The sequence below is a fragment of the Centroberyx affinis genome, unplaced genomic scaffold (assembly GCF_046629955.1).
Source record: "Centroberyx affinis isolate AG114_WGS23_722 - 3 ecotype Tasmania unplaced genomic scaffold, CSIRO-AGI_Caff_v1 ptg001414l_1, whole genome shotgun sequence".
Classification (NCBI taxonomy): domain Eukaryota; kingdom Metazoa; phylum Chordata; class Actinopteri; order Beryciformes; family Berycidae; genus Centroberyx; species Centroberyx affinis.
This window is the reverse complement of record NW_027279892.1, coordinates 172,961-197,072: the sequence shown is the minus strand read 5'-3', so window position 1 is coordinate 197,072 and position 24,112 is coordinate 172,961. Positions and strand designations below refer to the sequence as shown.

Below are 24,112 nucleotides of genomic sequence, written 5' to 3'. Positions count from 1 at the left end.
GTTAGGAACTGACAGTTCTGTGGTATCTCAGCTGTTTGCCTCGCTGTCAGAGGCACATGCAGGCAGGTAATGTTTGCCCTGCCTGTCTGTTTCATATTACCCTTGATGCTCGCTTAACCGTACTGCATTTAATAGGCATTTGGCATTTTATGTGCTTTTGACCTCGGGACATGTTTTTCATCTGAGAGAAAGCATTTTTGCACTCTAATTTGAAATGCTTGATCTTCGGCGCAAGTGAAGCGGCAATGGGAGAAGCCTGCATTTATAGTGGAAACATGCATGTTTTATGATTCCTATCTCACACCTTTGAAAACCATTCAAAGCTCGGCTCTCTGATAGCATAACTGTATCCAACTGGACAGCTGCGTTTTTAACATCTGAGGTGAGAGAGGGCAGAGGAGACAGATGGGGGTTTTTTTTTCAATTGAGCAAGGCAGTGACTGGAGCAGTGCTGCCATGACAGTCGGTGGGTTGTCTTGTAATCACACGCACCGCCATTCCCTGCTGTATTCCTCACTGTCCTACCGCTAATAATTTGAAAAAAGTCATTAATCCCCATCACACACCTCAAAAGTTAGCGTTTGTAGTGGCTAGTTGCATGTTACCATTAACATTAGATGCTTTGCTAAATTAGCCTGCTGGCTAGTTAGCCAGCTAACAGTTTGTTCAGGTTAACTGAGCTGACTCTTCTCAAGCTACAACTCAGAGTGTTTTGGAGTAGAGACTAGAGCTAAAGACAAGTTAGTTTACTGTGTCACAGTAACCTACATTTGGAAACAAATCCACCTTATCACACTATTCACTTTTACTTAGAGGGCCCACACCACAACAATCTTTTTCAGCGAACGGAATTGTATCCAATTCCGGCCACTTGGTCACTCGCGTAATTTCCGGTGTTTACCGGCATTTTTATACGGAGTTCCCAACCGAAAGCTAAGTGACATAAATTCATACACATTTCAGAAGCTAGGTATCAAATTTCATAAATATCTATACACATTTAAGCATATAAAACGCTAAGTTACGAACTTAGTCATGAACAAGAAGCGAGGAGCTTTAAATCCCACTTTGGGCGACAGTTACTTCATGTAGAGAATCGGTATTGACTGATAAATGGAAAAATAAGAGCTTTGAGTACAAAGCCTGCACTTCTTACAAGTATCTGTAACATTGTGAAGGTACAGGAAGGGTTAATAAAGGGTTAATATGGAGTATATGAATACACCGACACGGACGAAAGTAAGTGTCCGGAATTGGATCAGAATTTTGAATCTCAAAAATAGGTGCGCTATCATCCATTTGCAGGGACTGGAAGAAAATCAATTACAAGTGAAGGTAAAAGCGATATTAAACTTTTAAAAAAGACAGATGGAGGATTGTTAATTTATGAGAAACTTCAGCGAAAACAGCACAGAATGAAATATATTGGTATATGATTGTGATTTTTTGGTCATATGCTGTCCGGAATTGGATACCCTGATGTTAGCTCTCTTTTTCTAGCCTGCTTGTTACATGTCTAGCTGTTATTTGTGCACAGCCAGTTCTCCAGTGAGCCACCGTGATGGCACCAGACGTGGTTGCTAGGAGACTTGTGATGCAACTGCGAAGCCTCTACCGTCGCCACGATGGAAAAGGACAGCTCCCCTCCCTGTCTGGCCATGTTTTCGCCGCATGCCACCGGTCAAAAGTCCCGAGACAAATTGAAACGTTTGACTGGTGCGGCCCGGTTTTCGAGCCAGCGGGCCCTCGGGGGGGCTGCTGCGTTCAGCGTCCGAGGAGAAAAAGAGAGACGCTGTTTGTTCCTCTGTCGTGGAGTCTGGGACACCGGCCCGTCTGGGGACTTCATTTCCTGCCGGACTGCAGTGTTAGGTGAGAGGTGGGCGTTGGGTTTCCTGCCCCTCGGCTGATGGCGGGGTGGGGTCGGAGGCTGGAAGGGTGGTGGTGGTGGTGGTGGTGGTGGGGGAGTGTGTATTTGGAGAGCGTCTGAATTCTGGTTCACAATTTGGTGAAAAGAATGACGTTGGAGGGAGGGAGGGAGGGGTGGGGGGGGTCTGCGTAAACATGGCTGCTGACCTTTTACGACGTCATGATGGTTCTCACTATTTACAGCGTGATGATGAATGATCTCGCTCTCTCTCTCACACACACATACAGATAAACCGAGGTTAGACCAAGTCAGCGTTTTGAAAGGCGGCCATTGTGGTTTGGCCCTTGACACCTACATAGTCTGTAAACCCCCCCCCCCCCTCCCGCCCTCCTCCACTTACCCCCCCCCTTCCCAACGTCTTGGATGTGTGCTGCGACTGCACAGAATGTAGGTTAAATCAACAACATTGGGGACTTCCATCACAACTTTACCACTCTTGACATTTACCAGACTCATGGTGCCACCTACTGGATAAAAGAAGAATGCATATTGATGACTTGTTTGACTACAATGTTTCAGTTTTCTCTTTTTTTAACGATCCAGTGCAATAATTTCAACTCAGTTGTAGAAAAATGTTATGTTGATTTCCAACACAGTGAGCATAATTACTTTCAGTTTTTTGATGGTTAGATGGTACAAAACTTGTTGGACAGAGTGAGAGCCAAACCTTCCACTGCAGACAATATTTCTATTTCTATTTCTATTTGGGGAACAACTTCGACACCCAGCAACAATGGAGGCACGGAGATTTTGGCTAGTTTGGCAAGCTGCCTGGCTATTGTCTGAAACACTATGGGACACCTGATTAACCATGCAAACTGTTGACCAATCAGAGCATTCATTAAAACCTGGATGTAGGTGATATCATTTACACCAGGAGGTAGATTGGAATTCTAAATCTGTTTAATTCTGTTGACAACCTGTGGGAGTTTTTCAAATTTCCAGAATACTGACAGTTATAATGGAGTCATTCCTATGTTACCAGGATCCTATGTTCCCCAGTTCTACATATGTGCTCTCCCAGGGTCCTATGTTCCCAAGGTCCTATGTTGCCAGGGTCCTATGTTCCCAGGGTCCTATGTAACCAGGGTCCTATGTTCCCAAGGTCCTATGTTCCCAGGGTCCTATGTTCCCAAGGTCCTATGTAACCAGGGTCCTATGTTCCCCAGCTCTATATAGCACATAATGGGAACCTGAAAAAGATGTTCCCCAGCTCTGTATTCGCTTAATATGGGTTAGGGTTAGGGTTAGGGTTAAACATAGGACCCTGGGAACATAGATACGCTCCCATAATAATTTGGGTAACTTAACATGAACAGGTCCTTTGTTAAATTATACTGTGAAATTGAGAAATGCAATTCTCATTGCACTGAACTTTTAAAGAGAATTATTGCCAAGTAGATTCTGATCAGCACAGCTATTATGCAATGTGTGCAGAGCCAAAGCACCATCTAAGTGAGTGGTGTGCAATCCCTGTCATGGGGAGCCACGCTGGTTTTCATGGGACTATTTTACACCTGGGATGCCAGGTGAATGCAAATAACGGGAATTAACTACCTCGTAGGATAGAAAACCAGTAGTACTCTGCAAGGACCTGGTTGAAAATCATTGATCTAAGTTAATATTGAAGGTCTGATATAGGTCTGATATATTGGTCAATTACATGGAGGGTAACCTATGACCTCCCAGTTGGTGATCATCATAAGGAAAACAACCAACAACAGAAAATCATTAATTGATGCATTTTCCACCTTAAAGGTCCCTATCCTGATATAACGTACATCCATTTTATACTACTTACTATGATGGATGCCATCAAATTTATGTCCTAAAGATTTATGTAAGCCTGAAAAAGATAAACCCAATTCTGTGAATAAAAAGTTGGGTAAACTGAGTTTAGGTGGGTTTTCCCTCCTCTGCATCCCTGATTATAGCCAACATGCTTGAAATTGAGGCCACACAGTTCAGGCCTTTCATTGTTTCCTCTTGGATAAAGGGTCTTCAGTCCAGTTTGTAGCCTCTTCTTTCCATCTCTCAGATTCATCTTTGTGCATCATGATGCTGTGAGGAAATGGGAGGACTCACATGTACAGTACCTACTTACTCGACTAAGATATTAGGAGCTCTCAGAGAACTGTCCCTCGGAAAGAGCAGTTGGTTCCTGTATGCCTGGTACTTCTGCTGATTATAATTATGTATTTCTTGCATCCGAAATTGCATCCATTGCAGACTGCAGTGAAAGATACATTTCTGGTTTTGCTATTACAATTACTCAATATGTGCCTTTGTTCAAAAAAAACAAAAAAAAACAATCACCCCAAATTAACACTGTTTAAAACAGCTATTGGTGATGTACCTTGCATTTCTGGGTCCATTTGTTGTTTTTTTCTTCTTCATGTGGGTAACTGGCCAAACAACAACATGACATCACATTGAGATATTTCCAGCGCAGCTACATTGGAGTTTGATAGATCAGTGATTCTCAACCTTTTTCATATCAAGGACCCCCTAATTTACACATTAGAGCCACAGACCCCTAACTTTGTCTCTCGGACTCAAATCTGAGAATATTTTTGTTGTTAGATATGAATTTGTCCAGAGTTCCATGACTATCGGTAGTGTAGGTTGAGAGATAACAGTGAAACTATGATCAAAATAGTCATTCTTCTACCTCTCTAATTGTGCTAACTTGTGCTAATGAAATAATGGTGAAGTTTAACAATTCATCAATTTGCTGGGGACCCCCTGGAACCCCCTCAAGGACCCCTGGTGGTCCCCGGACCCCTCGTTGAGAACCACTGTAATAGAGGATACAATTTTCAACTAAATCTATCTAAAACATATCTAAAACATGCAATGACGAAAAATCCACACACTGCAATGCTCCCTTTTGCAGAATTCTTTCTAGGGACGCCATTTTGCACCGATGTTCAACAATCATACAGGGAGAAATCCATTGAGGAAGAGGACGAGAGACCAATTTCACCAGACAGTAGCCTCAATGGACCAGAATGCAACACAGTCAAAATACATGTGTTTTGAGCAAGGTGCGTGACCACCATCATGCTGCAATTGTTCACAAACTAGATGGCTAGCTAGCCAGCTAACAAGTGACAAGCAAAATCTAACCTCTTTGAGCAAAATTGCATCACCCACATTTGACTGAAATCAGTGCTGCGTTCCATTTACCTCGGAAGTCGGAAGTCGGAGCTGGGAATGACGTCACACCCGAGTTGACCGCATTCCAGTACAACAAGTCGGAAAACCAATTAGTTTTTTTTATTTCACGGGGTGGGGGAAGTGGGGTTTGCTCTAGCCAGGTTAGCCATTGTTAGCAATACCAGTTGATAACACATTACGCGGTATTTTGCACATACAATCACCATAGCAACATGTCCAAAGAAAGAAGTTGGACAGTACTGTATGTACGACTGATTTAATGAGACACAATAAGACAGAAGCGCTAATAAACAGTATATTACTACAGCTTGAGGTGCAGAGCAGCCATCTTGGATTTTGAGGTCGGGGTTGGTGAGGTTCTTCCGACTTTCTGAGTCGGAAATCCGACTTCAGGGGGCGTTCCAGTTGAAATTTCCGACTGGGAACTCGGAAATTCCGACTTCCCAGTTCAAATGGAACGCACCACAAACTCACGCTCCTTCTCTGGGGGTTGTTGAAAGGCATTCTGGGAAATGTAGGAAATCACTAAATGAACAAGGAGTAGACAAGGCACGTTGAGGAAAGTGGGTACGCCAAACAAGTAAATTACAACACTTCGTCACAAAATAACTCCTGGAATGCACCGAACAACCTAGACTGATGATATCGAACAGTTTATTCAACAGTGGATTTTTCCTTTAATATTTTGACCTAAATACTTAAGGGTCCTGACAATGCCTTGACTGTAACTCTTCACTGGACATGGAGCTTTGTGTACCGTGGCAACCTCAGCGACTCTGCAGTAACGCCATGCGGGACTGAATGATGGAGCTGAGAGCAGTGGAGTGGAGCTGGTATTCAGATGCCCGGAGGACCAGACGTCTGGACTGGTGCTGGTATTTGACAGAGGGTGTAAAAGAATGTTAAGAAAGAGAAAAGGGCCATTGGTGCTCGCTTAAAGACCCTCAAAGCTCAACAAAAGAGTCTCCAATAAAGCCTTTAATGAGTTGAAACAAACCAAATGAACTTCAAAGCCTGATGGAGTGCTTCTTCACATTTGCTTCGGGGTTGTTTTACGTATCTTAGGTTGCCCGCATTCAACGGAGATAAACTTCCCATAGCAGATCATTTGAAATATTCTCAAGAATAGAAGCACAGTGGAATGTCTGATTGATGCCATAGTCGTATCTAAAGTTCCCACTGTGGCCCTGATGTAAAATTCCATAACTTTCCATGACTAAGTCAGAGCGCTTTCATGACCTAAAAATGGTAAGTTGGAAGTGGTGAAAACCATCTAATGCAATGAATGTGTGAAACATTTCGCTATATTCCTTTAAAGTGACCCATTTGTAAAATTCCTGAATTTCTCTGACTTCCCCGAAGAATTCATAAAATTTCCTGACTTTCCCTGTTTGAAATACAGCTCTTATATATTATAACAGGGTTCCTACACATTTCAATTAAAAAATTCCATTCTTTTTCCAGACCTTGATTTGTTTTGAAGATTTTGTCTGGTGTTCAATATGATTTACGCAGATAGACATCTTGTCCCTGCTAACTAGGTCATATCACTGTATAGATGAAGATTGTTCTTCACAGAGATAAATATCAGAATATGTGAGATGATTGGCAGGGTTCCTACACGGTTTCCATTTTAAAATTCCATATTTTTCCCAGACCCTATGTTCTTGACTGGATTTGATTTTGGTCTGTATTTGACATAATGCATGCTGAGTACTAGAATGATGTGTGTATCAGACCTGAACCACAACATTTTCCATACTTTTCCAGACATTTTTTCAAATTCCAAACTATTCAAGACCTGGAAATGATCAAATTCATGTTTAATACTTTTCCAGACTTTCCAGACCTGCGTAGGAACCATGTATATCATTTAGTATATTGGGTAAAAATCTAATATGCTACCAGTGTTTTGGGGAAAAATAAGAAATCTTGTAGTACGAGCATATAAAGTTGCTAAGCAGCATTGTGTTCATGACATGGTACTTCTGTCTACCAAGACGCCGTGCAACAAGATTTACATTGGACAGTCCAGCCATTACAACTGGTGACAAGCTGTTAATTGTCCCTGACTGAATGGCCACAGTTAATCTCTCCAACTGAGCAGTGAAGCACAAACACCAGGCTCTCTGTCAGGTTGATGTCATATAAAGAGACCAAGAGTTTTGCCTTTTATGCACCCATGTTTACTTTTACCCAGAGGTGGAAAGTAACACTGTACATTTACTCAAATACTGCACTTAAGTATAATTTTGAGGTACTTGTACTTTACTTGAGTATTACCATTTTATGCTACTTTATACTTCTACTCCACAACATTTCAGAGAGAAATATTGTACTTTTTACTCCACTTCCTTTATTTGATAACTTAAGTTACTAGTTACTTTGCAGATTCAGATTATTAATACAAAATATAATCAACTAATAAATTGTTATGTATTATCATAGATTACTGTAAGCTACCCAGCAGTATAAAAAGTAGTGGAAATCAGCCCCACCTTTTCCAGCTGCAACATTAAAGTGATGCTTACACATTAATGCATCAATAATTATAATTCAATATATGTGTATTATTCTGAAATGGGCCATTCTGCATAATGAGTACTTTTACTTTTGCTGCTTTAAGTACATTTTGATGCTAATACTTTTGTACTTTTACTGAAGTAACATTTTGAATGCAGGACTTTTACTTGTAACAGAGTATTTTTATACTGTGGTATTTCTACTTTTACTTAAGTAAAAGATCCGAGTACTTCTTCCACCACTGCCTTTACCTTATTTGTATTTGATTTATTCTACTGTTTCACCATCTTAGTTGCAATGAATTGGCTGCCATTTAAAATTTTCATTCAAAATGTTTTATATCTGCTTAAAATTAAAGACAAAGTCTTTATAAAACAAGGAGGGGTCGAGCTATAGCTCTAGTCTGACTACACTAACATCATAATTAAAGTGACACAGCCCTTCTTCCCCTGCTTCTCATGTACTTCTAACAAATGTAGTCATATTGTCCAACATCTGTTTTCTTAGAACAGGTATCATGAAACATCTGAAATGTTTTACAATGGTAGAAAATATAAGCAATGGGCAGCAGTTTATATTTAACACTGGGCAACCCTGAATACTGAGACGGTACATTCAAATAAGAAAAGTCAATCCAACACAATGTGTAGCTCTATCTTTGTATGCAAAAATAGAATGTGCCGAGACCAACAGATTTTGTGGAGACATACACTAAAATGAGTAGAATATTTTATCTTCACAGGCAGTGCCAGCAGAGCACTATAAGCTGTATGGTCTTTGCTGCCCACTAGTGGATGAAATGGAAGAGCACAGATCAAAGTTCTATTTTTTTTTTCCAGAGAGAATAGCCGATCAAGTGTCTGTGTGTACACAAAGACAAAAATCAGACACATTACATATCAATCATTTTAAAGCATATTTATATATTTTTTACATTAACATGATACCAAAAAAAACAAAAAACAAAAAAAAAGATTAAGAGTGATTGATAGAGATCAAAGCCAATAAAACCTCAGAGTCTGTCATGGTGTGTTTCCAGTGGGTTTAGAGGAACAGTCCTGAGTAAGAGGCAACATCAGGGCGGCATAAAAGCAATTTAGAGTCAATGGTGAGGCTTGGAGATGCTTCACAGGGTCGGGCTGGGGAGTTGTGGTCCAGTACTGAGAGGTTGGGAAATGTAGTCCATGGTCGGACTACGTTGGTAGCGAGGAAGGTCGTCTAAAGATCTGTCCGGGGTCTCTCGCCGCTGTAAAAACGTTCCCATGTTTTAAATGAAGCCTGGGAAGAGGTGCTGCAGGAGGAGGATGACTCCCACCACCATGAGGCCGCAGAAGAACAGCACCAGCCAGATAGGGAAGGATCCTGCCCGGACCCGGGTAGGGGAAGAAGAGAGGGACAAAAAAAAGAAGGAGAGGGTGAGGGACTCTGAAATTATGATGCATGCCCTTAGGGCGTTTTCACACCTGTGCTTTTAGTCCGGTTAAATCGGACTCTGGTTCGTTTTCCCCCTTGGTGCGATTCGTTTGGGCAGGTGTGAACACAGTAATCGCACTCGGGTGCGGACCAAAACAACCGACAACAGACCCTTTAGAGGAGCTGGTCTCGGTCCTGTCCCTAACGAACTCTGGAGCGGTTCGTTTGTGGTGGGAACGTGATCCGACCCAACTACCAGGTGTACTCAATTTACTCCGCAAGTTTGAGCTAAATGGCTCCTGTAACCAGGTATAGCAGGTGTAGCAGGTAGAGCCACTATAGCATTTTCAAGACATTTCCTCGAAGTGCATTCGGCATTCTGCTGGTACAGTTTTGCCTGGCATATTGCCAGATAATTACAACAGTTATGAGCAAATGCCAACTCTGCCGTTGCTCCATGTTGCATAGCAATGTGCACTAGTCCAGAACACAGGACCTTCTTCCTGTATTTACTTTCTTGCTCCCGCCCCAGACACATCTGACCAATAAACGGAGTGAACGTTCTCACGTGGTTTGTAGTGATGCATTTTGGTTCGCTTGGATTTTTCTCAGTGTGAAAAGAAACCGAACCAAGGGGAAAACGCTCCAAGTTTACAAACTCATCAACTGATTCGGACCAGAGCAAACGAACTACAGGTGAGTGTTATTTTGGCGACTTCGGTTTGCGTGCACTTACTTCGGTTGCGCAAGGCGTGTACCTGACACCGGCTGTCCACGGCTACGCTTAGCATGGCCGCTTCGTTGTTCCCTTTGATGCTTTTGCCTTTCATCGTTTCGGGCAGGAAGGCGAGATCTGTCACGACGATGCCATGGGACTCCTGCACGTAGTACAGCTTCTACAGAGACAAAGAAGAGATCTGAAGGTACCGTACGGTAGTTGGTTGTTGACTCAAGGTCTGTGCAATCATCGGCTGACATTAGTTTGAGGTGGGTGTACACACTGGTTTTACCTGTAGTGAGAAAGCGATGTAGATAGCTACGGATCCGGTCACAGTTCCGAGGCCGATAAACGTTCCAGAGTCGCTGTCAAAGAGAAGATTAGGAACACAGCGTTTGATCCTCTTACATTCAATGCACCACTCCACGGAATAAGATCACCTGACAACATCATCTCAGCATCTATGGGTCACATCTTGGTATTTGCCTGATATCAGACAGAATTGTCAACTCATTCCACTCCATTTCCATCTTCAGTCTGACATTGCCTCCACTCTAACCGATTTCCGTGGGGGAGGGGGATTCGATTTTCCCTAACCAATCACTAGAGACCAACGTATCCGCCTGAATCTAACGTCACTTTAAGTCGACACTGATGCGAAAAAACACATCTCCCCTTTGAATAAATGCTTTCAAAGCAGAGTGCTGTTCGGATTTCAAAGTAATTGGTACTTTTAATTGATTTTGAACAGCCTCGATAGCAGCGTCTATCTCCTCTATAGCGGTCGCCATTGTTGTTATTACTCCTCCTTGGTTCCAGCGCACAGCTTGACAACGGCGTTAGTCCCGCCTTTGGCACTGATTGGCTAATTGTTAGTCTCTCCCCCCCCCCCCCCCCCCCCCCCCTCCCCCGGCGTTCATTGGACCGATCATTTTTCAACCGAGAAACCGCTGTTTCATGTCACGATGCCAGACCAGAATCAGTCAACTCGGTGGAGTGGGCAGATTCAAAGGTCTGGACCTAGGCAAATCTTGGTATATGAAGTGCAATCCAAACTAGACCCGAAGTTCAGCCCCGTCTCACCTGACAGCCAGAGTGGAGATGACCTCGTTGCCACAGGAAGCCGTCAGCATGGGAAGGAAGCTCTTGCCGTCCCACTTGGTGAGGTAGCAAGGAGGTGGTTTTCGGTCTCGTTTGTGGGGGATCTGGACAGTGTAAAGCCTCAGGGCGTCTTTTTGGTCTTCTACCTTTCCAAACCTAAAAGACACAAAAACATAATCACATGTGGGCAATGTCGCAACATTTAAGATGGCAATGAACAGGTGCGTTACGGTTTCATAGCAGGGAAAAAAAAAGCTGTTTTTGCCTGCAAGCCATATAGCGGTACGCCTTGTCAGCAATCTGAGGCATGGTGTCACGCCAGCGAAGACTCATAGCCAGCTGGTTGCCGCTCCATACGCTGCAGATAAAGTCCCGACCGACCGTCACAAGGTGCTACATGGGAACACAACACAAAAGATTGGCTGTTTGTAGCAAAGCGATACATTTCTCGTCATGGTGAATCCAAATTGAACATGCAGATGAAGAGGTGTCAACGTGCAACCTTGTTCCCTGGACTCATATCCAAGTCTTCAACCTCCCCTTCATGTGCTTTGAAGTCAAACTTCTTCTTCAGGGACGGGTACTGTGTGGGAAAAGTCAAGGCTGTATAATCAAGATCAAGACCCTGATAGGTATACTGTATCTTAGGGTGCGATCACACCTACAGGTTGTTTTCTTTGGTCTGCACCATAATGCCACAGTGGAAAGGTTTACTTTGTAACATTTTTGTATTTGGTTTGTTTACGTTCACACTGCGCTATTACAAGCCAACCAGGGCTAGAAAACAAAAGTCACATGGACTCACAAGCAGCCTGTTTATTGGACAAAGTTTTGGTAACCTGTCTGACGACCTCCATCAGACAATCAACAACTGAAAAAGACAACATTACATACAATTCAAGGGGTGGGAATAAACCCCACAGGTGATTACAATAAAGCTAAGTAGACAAATATCTGTATAGAAAACATTGCAACGGGAAGACAGTAGGCAGACAAAAATCCGGGCTCACAGAGCAATCCGTTTATTCCCACCTCTTGGATTGTATATGTCGTCGTTTACTATTGTTGATTGTCTGATAAAGGTCATCTGGATGGAAACGTCATGGTTTTTAACTATTAAATAGAGATATATTTTTAGATATTGAGAGTTACTGTATGTTAGGCTTTCCAAGCATGAGGAACTGTTGGCTATCAGATGTCGACATCCATCTCCTTATACCCATAAACCCTTGCGTTTTGGAGTCGTTTCTTGTTGTCGGTTTGGATTACGTTCTCAATCCTACCGAACAGTACTCCAGAGCTTTGAATAAACCGCTGCAAAACTTGCTTGGTGTGAACGCACCCTCAGACGAAAAGGACATCTGACTTCTGTCCTGTAGCTCGGCGAATCGTTTACCTCCCAGACTCGGATGTGCCCGTCCGTGCCTCCGGTCAGAAGGAGGCTGAAGTCGGAGCTGAACCGAACGACCTTCTGGAGCGGGTCCTGGGGGTTGAGGTCTGATTGCACTTCGCCCAGGCCGGCCACAGAGATCTGGGCGGTCTCATCCTTCGTGTCCGACACATCTCCGGCGGCCGCGGCTCCGTCTTTTCCTCCTTTGACGCCTTTGCCAGCTCGCCGCCTGGCGTTACCCTGCTGCTCACTGTGACCATCTGGAGGGATGACAGACTTTTTTTTTACTGCACAAGGAAGAAACCCACTTAGGAGACCGAACTGAGATTTTTGTAAAGTAAGACACAGATTTAGACTGATATATTGACCTTTTCTTAAAAATCAGATATCAGTCAAACAGTGTGATGCACCTCTGATATGAAGGATATGATGCAGTTTGATTGATTACATGTTTATTGTAGAAGTGATTAGGGCTGGGCGATAATTTAATATTATTATTTATTGTCTTTCAGTGGAATCATATCGTGATGATATGAAGATATTTTAATATCGTGACACACATTTTTGCTGTCTGAATTGATGATGACAAGCAAATTTTACTTAAAAACTCTGATAAAATGAGGTATGGTAGGAATATTATTTGAATATTTCTGTTTTGTTTGACATCACACCTAACATTACCATTCGGTTCAATGAGATGAACATTAATTTGATTATTTAACGTGATTTTGCATACATGAACCATATCGTGATATATACTGATATCGAGAAAAATCTGTATGATTATCATGATATTGATTTCAACCATATCGCCCAGCCCTAGAACTGATCAACCCTCCACTGGTTGTCTATGGGAAGACCTTAACCTGATCTGATTCTAATGGGACGTTTTGATGAGATTCCACACAAGCATGAATGAATGTTTTATCGAGAGTTTTAGTGTCCTATGGTTTAAATGCTGTTTCAGAGGCTTTTCCACCTTGCCAAGAATACAACTGTGCGGGAAACACTGAATACTTTACACTTTTTGCATGAAAATGGTCCAAATTAAAGATGTTGAAAATTATCACAAAATATTATCGCCACCTTCAATTAGGGCTGAACGATTTAAAAAAAATATCTAATTGCGATTATTTTGACTGATATTGCAATTGCGATATTATCATACATCATTATTCTCATTTTCACTGAAAAACGTATTCAAATGATTATGGTGTGATTTTTGCGGGGATCTGTACCAAACAAAGATGTTTTCTTAAGTCTGTAGAATATGATGTGTAGGCCAGGACATCTCTGCAGCACCACAATATTTCATTTAAAATGGTATTTTGACACATTTCACCTTTAACAAATATTGCGCCTCCTATGATTTGAAATTTGCAGTAGGCCATATTGCGATTTCGATAAAATTTTGATTAATTGTTCAGCCCTACCTTTAATCCAAAAATATGTTTTTTGTATTGGCCTTCAAAAACTCATACTGGTCAAACCCTAGTAAGCCATCAAGTATATTTAATTTTATTTGTTGCATTAGGCTAAAGTCGTTTCCCTCCTTACCGTCTTTCGCCGCAGCTTTGCGCCCCTCTTTTTGCTGGCTCTGTTTGAAGCGCATCAGGCAGCAGGTGCCGTCCTGCCCTGCAGCAATGACCCCGTCGCCTATAGCCATGTTCATGGTGGCGCGCAGGTCAGTATCATGAGAATGCAGCAGGGTGGCACTGTACTGGTGCTCTCCAACCAACTGTAAACCCAGGAAGTGCTGAAACAGAGAGTCACGAGTTAGAAAGATGCAAATACTGCTTTTGAACAGCCTGCTTTCTCGTATCCTATTACTATTTGCTGCTTCCCCGACTTCCTCAGTTTCGAATTATCTTAAAGGAATAGTTCACCCAAAAATGAAAATTCTGTCATCATCTACTCACCCTCATGCCAAATGAAACACAGGTGACATTTGTTAGTCCATATAACACACAGGGAGGTTGCCAGCACAACTTGGTAGCAGCCTTCTCCAAAACAACTGAAGTCAATGGGGACCAGTTCTTTAGAGTTCCAAAACAAAAACAGCCAAACAATCACACTGTGAATAGAAAGACCTATACACCATTATTTGTTGCAAATCAATCAGCTGTAGTTAAGATTTGCACTAAATGATGGTGTAAATATACTGTAGGTCTTTTTGGAACTCTGAAGAACTGGTCCCCACTGACTTCAGTTGTTTTGGAGAAGGCTGCTATGGAGTTGTGCTGGCAGCCTCCCTGTGTGTTATATGGACAAACTTCACCTGTGTTTCAACTGGCATGAGGGGGAGGAGATGATGACAGAATTTCCATTTTTGGGTGAACTATTCCTTTAACACGCTTAAATCCATGTACAACTGATGTCATCATAGCTGCCTAAGCAATTACCAGGAACCTCCATACATAACGCATTGTGCATATAAAGCACAGCAATTGTATTTGCTTACCACTGCATTCTTTATGCCTGTTTTGGAAGCCCCTCCTCCTCCTGCAGTGATCACCAACCCTGTTTTAGGGTCCACCTTGATTGTGTACAAGGGAAAGGGGGCTCTGTACAGATCTGGCACCTTCCGCTTCCCCATTGTTGTCCTGCCGGTCACTCAGACTTCTTCATAAAACCACCGCCTGTGGAAAGCAGAGAGTGTCAGGAAGCATAAATATGATGTGCGTTGTTGTCTTTCCTTCCACTGGTTAGGATGGTTAATGCATGACTAGTGTCAAGACCATTGAGTCTATGCCCTAGTGTCACGTGATTTATATTCAGTGAATCTCTTTTCATGAGCTGTTTTTGTGTTAGCTTAATGGCTCCATTTAACCACAACGAACCCTGACAGGCTGATGACGGGTCCAGTCTGTGCTGGATGTCAGTCTGGATGGTTTCACAGCACATTTCTAACAGAGCAGCAGGCTCTCAACCCTCTGCCTGTCGTGGCTGTTGGCATGTATCCACTGAAGCCGGCTGGATTTAACTTAGCTTAGCTGGTTAGCTAGGAGGATATTGGCTAATCCGACAGTCATGAACACTGTCATCAAAACCATGCCACCATGGAGTAAAAAACATGATAAAGGGAGACACTCATTTATGCCACTGTCAGACAAACAACTTATGTGATAACGTTATGGCATAGCTACCGCTAACTGTAGCTAACTTAACAATAACGTTTGCATTAGCTAGCTAGTTAGCCTGCTAGCCCTTGCTGGCAACATAATTGTAAGTTCACTACCTGTGCAATTGCTCCGATTTCTCTCCCGTTGTTATTTCATCAGCTAAGTAATAAAACAGACGATTCCATTGTGAGCTGTCAACGGCAAAGACTTGGTGAAGAAGGCAAGCTAACAGCAAGCGGCTAACATGGAAGTATTGACAGCCACTTCCCTACCTACACGTCAGCAGCGTGCACTGCGTCATGACATCACCGCATGGAACGCTAAAAACATCCGTAGACGCACCTGGACGTTCAGTGTGGTTACAAACATCTACTCTGAATATGAAGACATTTAGGCTCGAATATGCTTCTTTTTATTAGTTTATAAGTTATTTCATTAGCTATTTCATAAAATGTATTTTTTTTTTTTTTTTTAAAGGTCCATTTGTTCCACTTAATTTGAACCACTGATATTCTTACTTGTCTTTATCTAACTCATCTCATTAGATGATTGGCTTATGTAGTATCATCAGAGGTCTTTGGGTAAAATGGCGTTTTTGGTTTATTTGACTATAAAAGAAGCCAGGAGAATCAAATGCTTTTATTCAATGGACCATACATTTCATGTCCATACATTTCAGTTTCATAATGCAAGTTTATAGATAAAAACACTTTTCTCAATTTTCTACAAGAATAGTGAACAATATATTAATACTCACTCTTCCAATATAAGAAACTAGAACTGAAACTGAACTGAACTTGATAAATCTTTCTTTTAATTAATTCCACCTTTTTTTTTTTAACACCATTGTTATTAATTCATACTTCTTTTATTTCTTATACTTGTTTTATATTTCTTATACTTGTTTTATGCTTTTTTATATCTAGGATTGTTCTTTATTATTTTTTTATTTATTTTATACTTGTACTTGTTTTATGCTTTTTTATATCTAGGATTGTTCTTTATTATTTTTTTTATTTATTGTATTATTATACGTGTTTTATATTTCTTATTCTTGTTTTATGCTTTTTATATCTAGGATTGTTCTTTATTATTTTTAATTTATTTTATACTTGTACTTGTTTTATGCTTTGTTATATCTAGGATTGTTCTTTATTATTTTTTAATTTATTTTATTATTATACCGGTTTTATATTTCTTATACTTGTTTTATGCTTTTTATATAGGATTGTTTTTATCATTATTTATTGATTTTTATTGTTTCTCTTGTAAAGCACTTTGAGTTGCATTTTATGATATGAAAGGTGCTATATAAATAAAGTTTATTATCATTATAATTATTATTATTATCATTATTATTATTATTATTATTATTACATACCCCCAAGATAATTTGTATGCATTGTATGTATACTGGGGATTTTTTACGTTCACATTATTTTTTTTAATCCAAGTTTAATAACTGTTTGAATGCATTGCTCATAAACATTGGAGGCAACTGAGCTTTTCATTGTAGTTATCAGAGGAACTTTGATACACTTTTTATTCTACAAGCACCAGGGAAATATAGAAAGCTTCCATTTGCTCAAGAGAACGTTAAAAAAAAAGTCTGGGTGCTACCATCGAATTCATTACCACCCCGCTCCAAAACAATTAATCTTTCTTTCCACTCCCATAAAAATCACATAATCCTCTGTCAGCTGTCAAACGAAGCACTCTAATCCAATAATCTGCCTCCACCATCATGTGTCCCGATGCTGCAACTGAAACATACAGTATATTAATTATGGCGCTGGCTGTTCTCTGGGGGTAATCCGTCTCCCCGCAGTAACACCATTAGGGAAATCCAGCAGTAAATTAATTACTGTTGATATGTCCACAAGCCTGGCAACTCTCTATGGGCTACAGCACTTCAGAGGCAAAGGTTAATTCAACATCATTCCCCAGGCTAAAGGTGACATGTTGTCTATCATACTGTCTAGTCTCTTAATCCAGCATGACATCATAAGGCAAGTGTGTGTGTGTGTGTGTGTGTGTGTTATTGCCCTACAAGCTACAGAGAGACTTTGACGGTCCATGTGGGATGCTGTAACTGGGAGATGATGCTGATGAGTAGCAGGGTTGCCAGGTCTGCGGTTTTCCCGCGGAATTGGGGCTACTTTTGAAGTGTTGCCGCGGGTTGAATTTTTTGTCCGCTGGTTGGGTAGACCCATTTTGCATGCAAATGACATAAATAATAATATCTGTAAATAAAAATCCATATTTTAAATGAAATAATTGATTTATACCCAAATCCTACCAAACTGACTCCAGATCAGCATGTACACACATGCCAACACGCCACCCACGTACACACACACACACACAAAAAGGTTGAGAACCACTGGTCTACACCACAGAGCTATATTTTATTTATGATAATATACTGTATCTAATTACACAAGGCCATTTTAGGACCTAGGTGAAAGCACTAAATATTTATGGTGTTACTTTGTAGATATTACAATACATTTGGCAATGATAGCAATGCTGTTGGACTTTAAAAGCAGTGTATATGGTTTGGCAGAGGCATATTTTGAGTTTTGGGCTGCTTTTGATTGGCCATTGTGCTGGTTTTGTCACACAGACCTGGCAACCCTGATGAGTAGTTTGGGGTTGATGGGCAACATTCTGGGTATTGATCAGAGGTTCAGTGCGGGGTTTCAGTGGAACAATCAATAGAGGCCTACCGGCGGTGTCATTGAGGGGAAGTCGGTCTCACACAGGTTACATGCAGCATGGGATGTAGTCAGGACACAAACAGGCTTCACAACAACCAAAAAACTAAATAGAACAAGACAAAGTAGAACCAGAATCATTTTATTGGCCAAGGAAGGTAGTTTAGAGCAGTGATTCTCAACCTTTTTCATATCAAGGACCCCTAGTTTAGTCCACATTAGAGCCATACATTCTCTAATTGTGTTCACTTCTTGTAAATGAAATAATGGTGAAGTTTAACAATTCATCAATTTGCTGGGGACCCCCTGGAACCCCCTCAAGGACCCCTGGGGGTCCCCGGACCCCTCGTTGAGAACCACTGGCTTAGAGGTTGCTTGTGTACCTTGTTAAAAGACAGAGAAGAATAAAAGACAATATAAAAACAGTAGAAGAAAAAGATAAAATCAGAATCAAGTCAATGTCAAGGACCATCAAGATTGACATGCTTTAGACCAGTGGTTCTCAGCGTGGGGTCCGGGGACCACCAGGGGTCCTTGAGGGGCTCTAATGTGGACTAAATTAGGGGTCCTTGATATGAAAAAGGTTGAGAACCACTGCCATAGACAACCAGTGGAGGATTGATCAGTTCTACCATAAACATGTAATCAATCAAACTGCATGAAAAAGGTTGAGAACCTCTGCTTTAGACCCCCCCTACACACACACACACACATACACACACATTAATGGAAAGTGAAACCTCTGATCAGAACAGTCATTTTCACACCTTCTCTAATAGAAGGTTCTAGCAAATGAAATAACATTGACTTTGAGCTAGCTGTTATTTTGCTAGGGCACCATTTTGAATCCCCAGACCAGATGGTGAAGAAGTAACAACTGCTGTCAAGTTGCCCTTGAGCAAGGCACTGAACCCCTACCTGCTCCAGTAGAAGACTGTGTTTTCACTGGGCAGCTCCCAGTGTGAAGGTGTGGAAGTGTGTGCACGTGAAGCAGGGAGTTGCTGGAGCTCAGTCGACTTTCCCTGGACAAATTAAGGCTAAAACAAGGAAGGGCAGTTGCCATCTGAACCATAGCAACCAGTCAGTAGCGGCTACCATTCCTCTTCCATACATGGCCTGATATTTTTGTGCATGAATTGAACTTTTACTACGCCAAACTATAAATAAAACTCGACGCAAGCGTGCAGCCTATTCCCCAAACTATTGCAATTGTTTCTTCTCATGTTAGCCTACTGTGGAGCATGGAGGGAGAGAGGTGGTGATGGTTTTAGGGGGCGGGGTTATTGAGGGATAAAAAGTGGAGACGGAGGGGTGGCCGCGTCAAGCTCGACAGAGAAAGCTAGAGCGAGAGCGGAAGTATTTCCAAAATAAAAGCGTAACATTTGTCCTTTGAAAAATAGAGAAGTTAAACATTGAGGTGTAATGAACAACAAAACTCATATTGAAATCTGTTAAAATGTTTTTTTTTTTATAGCAGAGTAGACCTTCTGTTCAGTTGTCTGGCATAAGTTTGGTGTTTGAAAACTGTGACAGTCCAACTTATATGGTAGCCTAAGTTTATTTCAGTGGTGGCTCATTTTGACTGATTTGACACCAGGGGCTCTACAGCCTTTAGGGACAACTGTGGCACTGAAATAGCTTACAATAGGCGTTTTTATGAGATAGTAGACACCCTGAAGTTGGAATGTCTTTGTTTTATGAGCATATTTTTATATCATAGTTTCATTTAATGCAGATTCGTGCTGAAATAAAACCTTTATTTTCACCTCTCGACTTCATATTACTCAAAAAAAACGTTGAAAGACATGTTCGTCAATAAGGGTTTTATTTTGAAAGTGACCGGAAAATGTGTTTGTATTCCGTCTAGCTTGACAGTGGAGCTGTTCCGTGGTGTTCTGCGGAAAACACCCAAGACCAAAAAAGCCAGCAGTGGGGGTTTATACACCCGTCGAGACGACTTTCTATGAGCCATTTTTTATTTGTACCAGACTAAGGCTAAACATGTACGCTGTTGTGTTTAAGGCGGGCTAATGACACCCACATCTTTTTAAAGGGAATAGCACCCAAAGGAGACGGAACCTGGCTTCACAGACGGTAAGCGGATGCAACAATATTGAATATGCAGATCATTTTCACAGCATCTGGTACGACGGGGACAAAATCTCAGCTTCCAACATAGGAGATGAATGGAAATAACATGCCACACATCAGGTCGCTGGGAAATGAAGATGCAAACTAAAAATCACATTCAGCCATGGTGTGAGAAATATATAGATATGGTAAGAAAGCAAGCTTACAGATGCAATACGAGCCATTTAAACAGATTTGTTGGATTAATAGATATGACTAAGTGGCTTTAGCCCTACATTGGTCCTCTCTATCACCTGAGAATGCTCTGTGTGGAAGATCCTGTTTGCAGGTTTGAGATTGTCATTATAGGGAAAGTCTTAAATATCGTCGGCCAAAATCAATCTAATTTTTGACATTTGTTTTTAAAACTTCTGTATTTCCCTTGTCTTGATGGAGCGCAACATGTAGGCAGGCCTACATCACTGAGCCTGGCCCCAGTACGTGCCGTTCTGTTTGTGTGGAGAGACGTCAAGCCAAGCTCCATTCAAAAATCTGCCAGTTTAATCCGTCTTTGCTTATCGGCTAAAGTACATAACGTATACAACATGTCTTAATGCCTATTTTGAATCGTTAAAAGTCACATTTCAATTCGGCATACATATAACATGCCAAGCAGCACTTATTTGAATAACAGCTCAAGTTTGAGAATTGGCTCACACTGCTCGCTACCGCCCACCACGGTGTATTTTGATAGAAGATGGTGAGGGGAATAACAAGCAAACCATTTTTAAAGTTAAAATTTTATTGAAAGAAGTGCTGCTCCGTAAGCTGATATATGCCGAATTGAAGTGTGCCTCCTACGAATTCGTAAAAGGTCTGAAGTCATGCTCTACCAGGTACGCACTTTTGCCAATAAGCAAGGCAACATTAAACAGCTAGATTTTTGAATGGAGTTTGGCGTGACGTCTTCTCCATACAAGAGAGGACGACACGTATCAGGGCTACAGTGAGCCTACTGCTCCTATTTAGTAAGCCAATAGAAGACAGGTGCAGAAAAAAAGTCAGTCTATTTAGTTTAGATTACAATCATACTTTGCCTTAAGCCTACCCTGATCATCAGGTTTTCTTGTTTGAAAAACAAATGCACCTGTGTTTCATGCACAGGCTGACTCATTCTTTTTTGGTGGAAGAGCTAAATCCATGATGACATTTCCTCCTTATGTGTCCCTTTTATTTAGGCCATGTGAGGTGTGACTATGGAAGCCCAAAATGAACAAAGTTGGCCAACCCAGAGGAATGAAGACGGAGAGAGGGGAAGTCATGCAAACATAGACTTTGTTGGCATGTTGCTATCCTTACCGACTCTGCCATGAGACGCAAATATGGAGTACAGAGTAGGAAAAGAGCTGGTGAAGGAATTGCATTCATAAAGCAGCTGAACGAGGAAACAAGAACTGCACATTTTCTGCACTGTGTTATTGAAGAGTAGGCGTACTCGATCTGTGCATATGACACAGTAACTGAGTCAAATGACAGCGATCGATCGAGCGACTATGGGCACAACGATGTAAGAAGACGTCTTTCCGGTGCACAGTGCCTGACAATCAAGACACTACTTGTGATTCATGCCACATATGTGGCATCTCAGGGCAAAGAAGTGGTTACACAGCAGAATAGAAAAGAGCAGATGATAGGGCTTGATGTACGCCTGAAAGTTCCCACAGTATCTTATCTGCTCCCGTAGGACAACAAACAGCTTTCCAGTTTCTCTAATAAAAAAGGAAAAGGCCAGGAAGCTGAACCGGCGAGTGTTCACCATGCCCCGGAACCGGGCCTTTTCGGAGCCCGAGTACTCGGCGGAGTATTCGGCGGACTGCTCGGTGACCCTGCCGTCCGACCCCGGCCAGGCGGTGGGGCGAACGCACGAGGTCACGGTGCGGAGCTCGGGATGCTGCCTCTGCCTGCCGCGGTTCATGCGCCTCACCTTCGCGCCCGAGTCCCTGGAGAACCTCTACCAGACCTACTTCAGACGGCAGAGACACGAAACCCTCCTGGTGCTGGTCGTGTTCGCCGCCCTCTTCGACAGCTACATCATCGTCATGTGCGCGGTGGTCTACACCGGTGACAAACTGGCCTCTGTGGTGGTGGCGTCGGTGGGGCTGGCGGCGGACATCCTCCTCTACCTGCTGTGCCGCTACGGGCTGCTGCCGGACCGCATCTCGCGGCGGGTGGTGCCCTACGCCCTGTGGGTGCTCATAGCGGCTCAGATATTCTGCTACCTGGGTCTGAACTACGCTCGCTTCCACCAAGCCAGCGACACGGTGGGCTGGCAGGCCTTCTTCAGCTTCTCCTTCTTCCTGACTCTGCCTCTGAGGTTGACACCCATCGTGCTGATCACCGCTGTATCCTGTGGGGTCCACACCCTGGTCCTGGGTGTCACCATCGCGCAGCAACAGCAGGAGGACATCCAGGGGGCGGCGCTGGGCAGACAGGTGAGAGCGGGAAGGGGGTGTGGTGGGGTGGAGCTGCAGGTAGATGAGGTGGAAGGAGGCTGAAATGCCTCAAGATGTCGCTGCAATTCATTTGCGTTTACCTTCGAGGAACTCTTGAGTACAAACCATGGGGCAAGAAGCGGCTGGTCAAACGCAGGATCTGATGCAATTCCTTCCTCCTGGAGTTTATACAAAACAGACAGATGTGAAAAATAGACACTCAAACGTTAAATTTCATTGCTAAAAACAACATAGAACATCTCAGAAATGGACAATTTGCCCAAAAGCACGTTCGTGCAGATCAAAACAGCATCTGCACAGTGGGACAAATAATAGACTTCAACACATAGTTGTCCATTTCTGAGATGATCTAAGTTGATTTTAACTGTGAAATTTAAGTTCTGAATGTCTGAATTTTGCATATATCTGTTTTGCATATACTTAAGGAGGAAGCCATTGTGTAAGAACCTCAAGAACCGCAAGAGTCGCTTCTTCCCTTCAACTATTCCTCCAAGACATGTTGAGTGCGTTTGGCCTAGAAAGGAAGGTGAGATTTTTGGGAACACAATGGACGAATGGAAATAAATGTGGGGTGGGTGGATTTTCGAAGTAGCAGATCGAGTTCAAGGCGCGTCTGTAGGAAGGAGTCACATACGTGGAGAGGGTCCGACAGAGAATTCAACTCTGCGGACAGCTAATTGTAGAGACGGTGACACGGATAGGTAGGGGGTTTTGACTGGAGGCGGGTTTACTGGGGAAGCGGTAGAGAGTGGGGGAAACCGAACGGAAAGGTAGCGGACATTAGAAGATGGAAAGAACGATAGGCGAGCGTGTTTATGTGGAGGAGGAGCGGGGTGTCGCTGATTTGGAAGGAGAGATGTGGGCTTTCACTTAGCAGGATGGATTTGGAGAATGACACAGGCATTTGTGTGGGTTGGTGTGGAGGACACTCCTGAGGGACGGGTGGCATGGCTGACATGAAGAAAAATGACGGATAGAATGACAAATGTGGAATCTCGGCCCGAGTATTAAGTCACAGAATGAGACTGCATTTTTCAGGGGGCACAAAGCGTATGCAGAATAATAACTTCATTCAGTGAATCCCTTTGCCGTCAAATGAATGGGCACCTTGAGGGAAATTTCACATTTAGACCGAGACTGATTATGAACTTTGAACCTCTATGAATGGATATCATTGATGAGCGTGCGTAGGGATGTTCAGTGGAAAGACCGCAAAATGCGAGACAAATCGAAGTTGAAAGTCTTACGTCGGTAGGAGACTCTGAGCCCGCAGACGCCGTTACACAACATATCAGGAGTGCTCACTCTGTTCAAGGCCGTGTACTCGTTTGACATTGACATTCCCGGACTGTTTACAGCTCTCTCGCTGGCCGCGTTTGGTCGTCAATAAGCTCCGTTCTGCCTCATCATTAGGCTACTTTTATTCCAGAGAACCGCC

General features: G+C 42.5%; 2 protein-coding genes across 2 annotated transcripts in view; one reads left to right on the top strand and one right to left on the bottom strand.

The window, feature by feature from the left end:
- Positions 1–8,539: 8,539 nt before the first annotated feature.
- Positions 8,540–15,647, bottom strand: preb (prolactin regulatory element binding). The gene is made up of 10 exons (XM_071526480.1): positions 15,491–15,647; positions 14,714–14,891; positions 13,810–14,008; positions 12,259–12,512; positions 11,365–11,445; positions 11,128–11,255; positions 10,845–11,018; positions 10,054–10,126; positions 9,780–9,939; positions 8,540–8,992 (listed from the first exon to the last, which is right to left on the bottom strand). Exons 2-10 carry the CDS (start codon positions 14,846–14,848, stop codon positions 8,898–8,900), a joined length of 1,299 nt encoding a protein of 432 aa, XP_071382581.1. The 5' UTR covers positions 14,849–14,891; positions 15,491–15,647; the 3' UTR covers positions 8,540–8,897.
- A 4,431-nt stretch (positions 15,648–20,078) lies between these two features.
- Positions 20,079–24,112, top strand: part of adcy3a (adenylate cyclase 3a) — a 35,304-nt gene continuing 31,270 nt past the window's right edge. The window contains exons 1-2 of the mRNA XM_071526467.1: positions 20,079–20,185; positions 21,400–22,653. Coding sequence (XP_071382568.1) covers positions 21,979–22,653 — 675 coding nt within the window. The 5' untranslated portion in view covers positions 20,079–20,185; positions 21,400–21,978. The remainder of the gene's footprint in view (positions 20,186–21,399; positions 22,654–24,112) is intronic.

Bases quoted from the DNA above. Each gene is read 5' to 3' on its own strand.
- preb (XM_071526480.1), bottom strand. From the start codon at position 14,848: ATGGGGAAGCGGAAGGTGCCAGATCTGTACAGAGCCCCCTTTCCCTTG. The intron at 11,256-11,364 runs GTTGCACGTTGA...GTTCCCATGTAG, and splicing joins ATATGAGTCCAGGGAACAAG to CACCTTGTGACGGTCGGTCG. The intron at 9,940-10,053 runs GTAAAACCAGTG...TTGTCTCTGTAG, and splicing joins ACATCGCTTTCTCACTACAG to AAGCTGTACTACGTGCAGGA.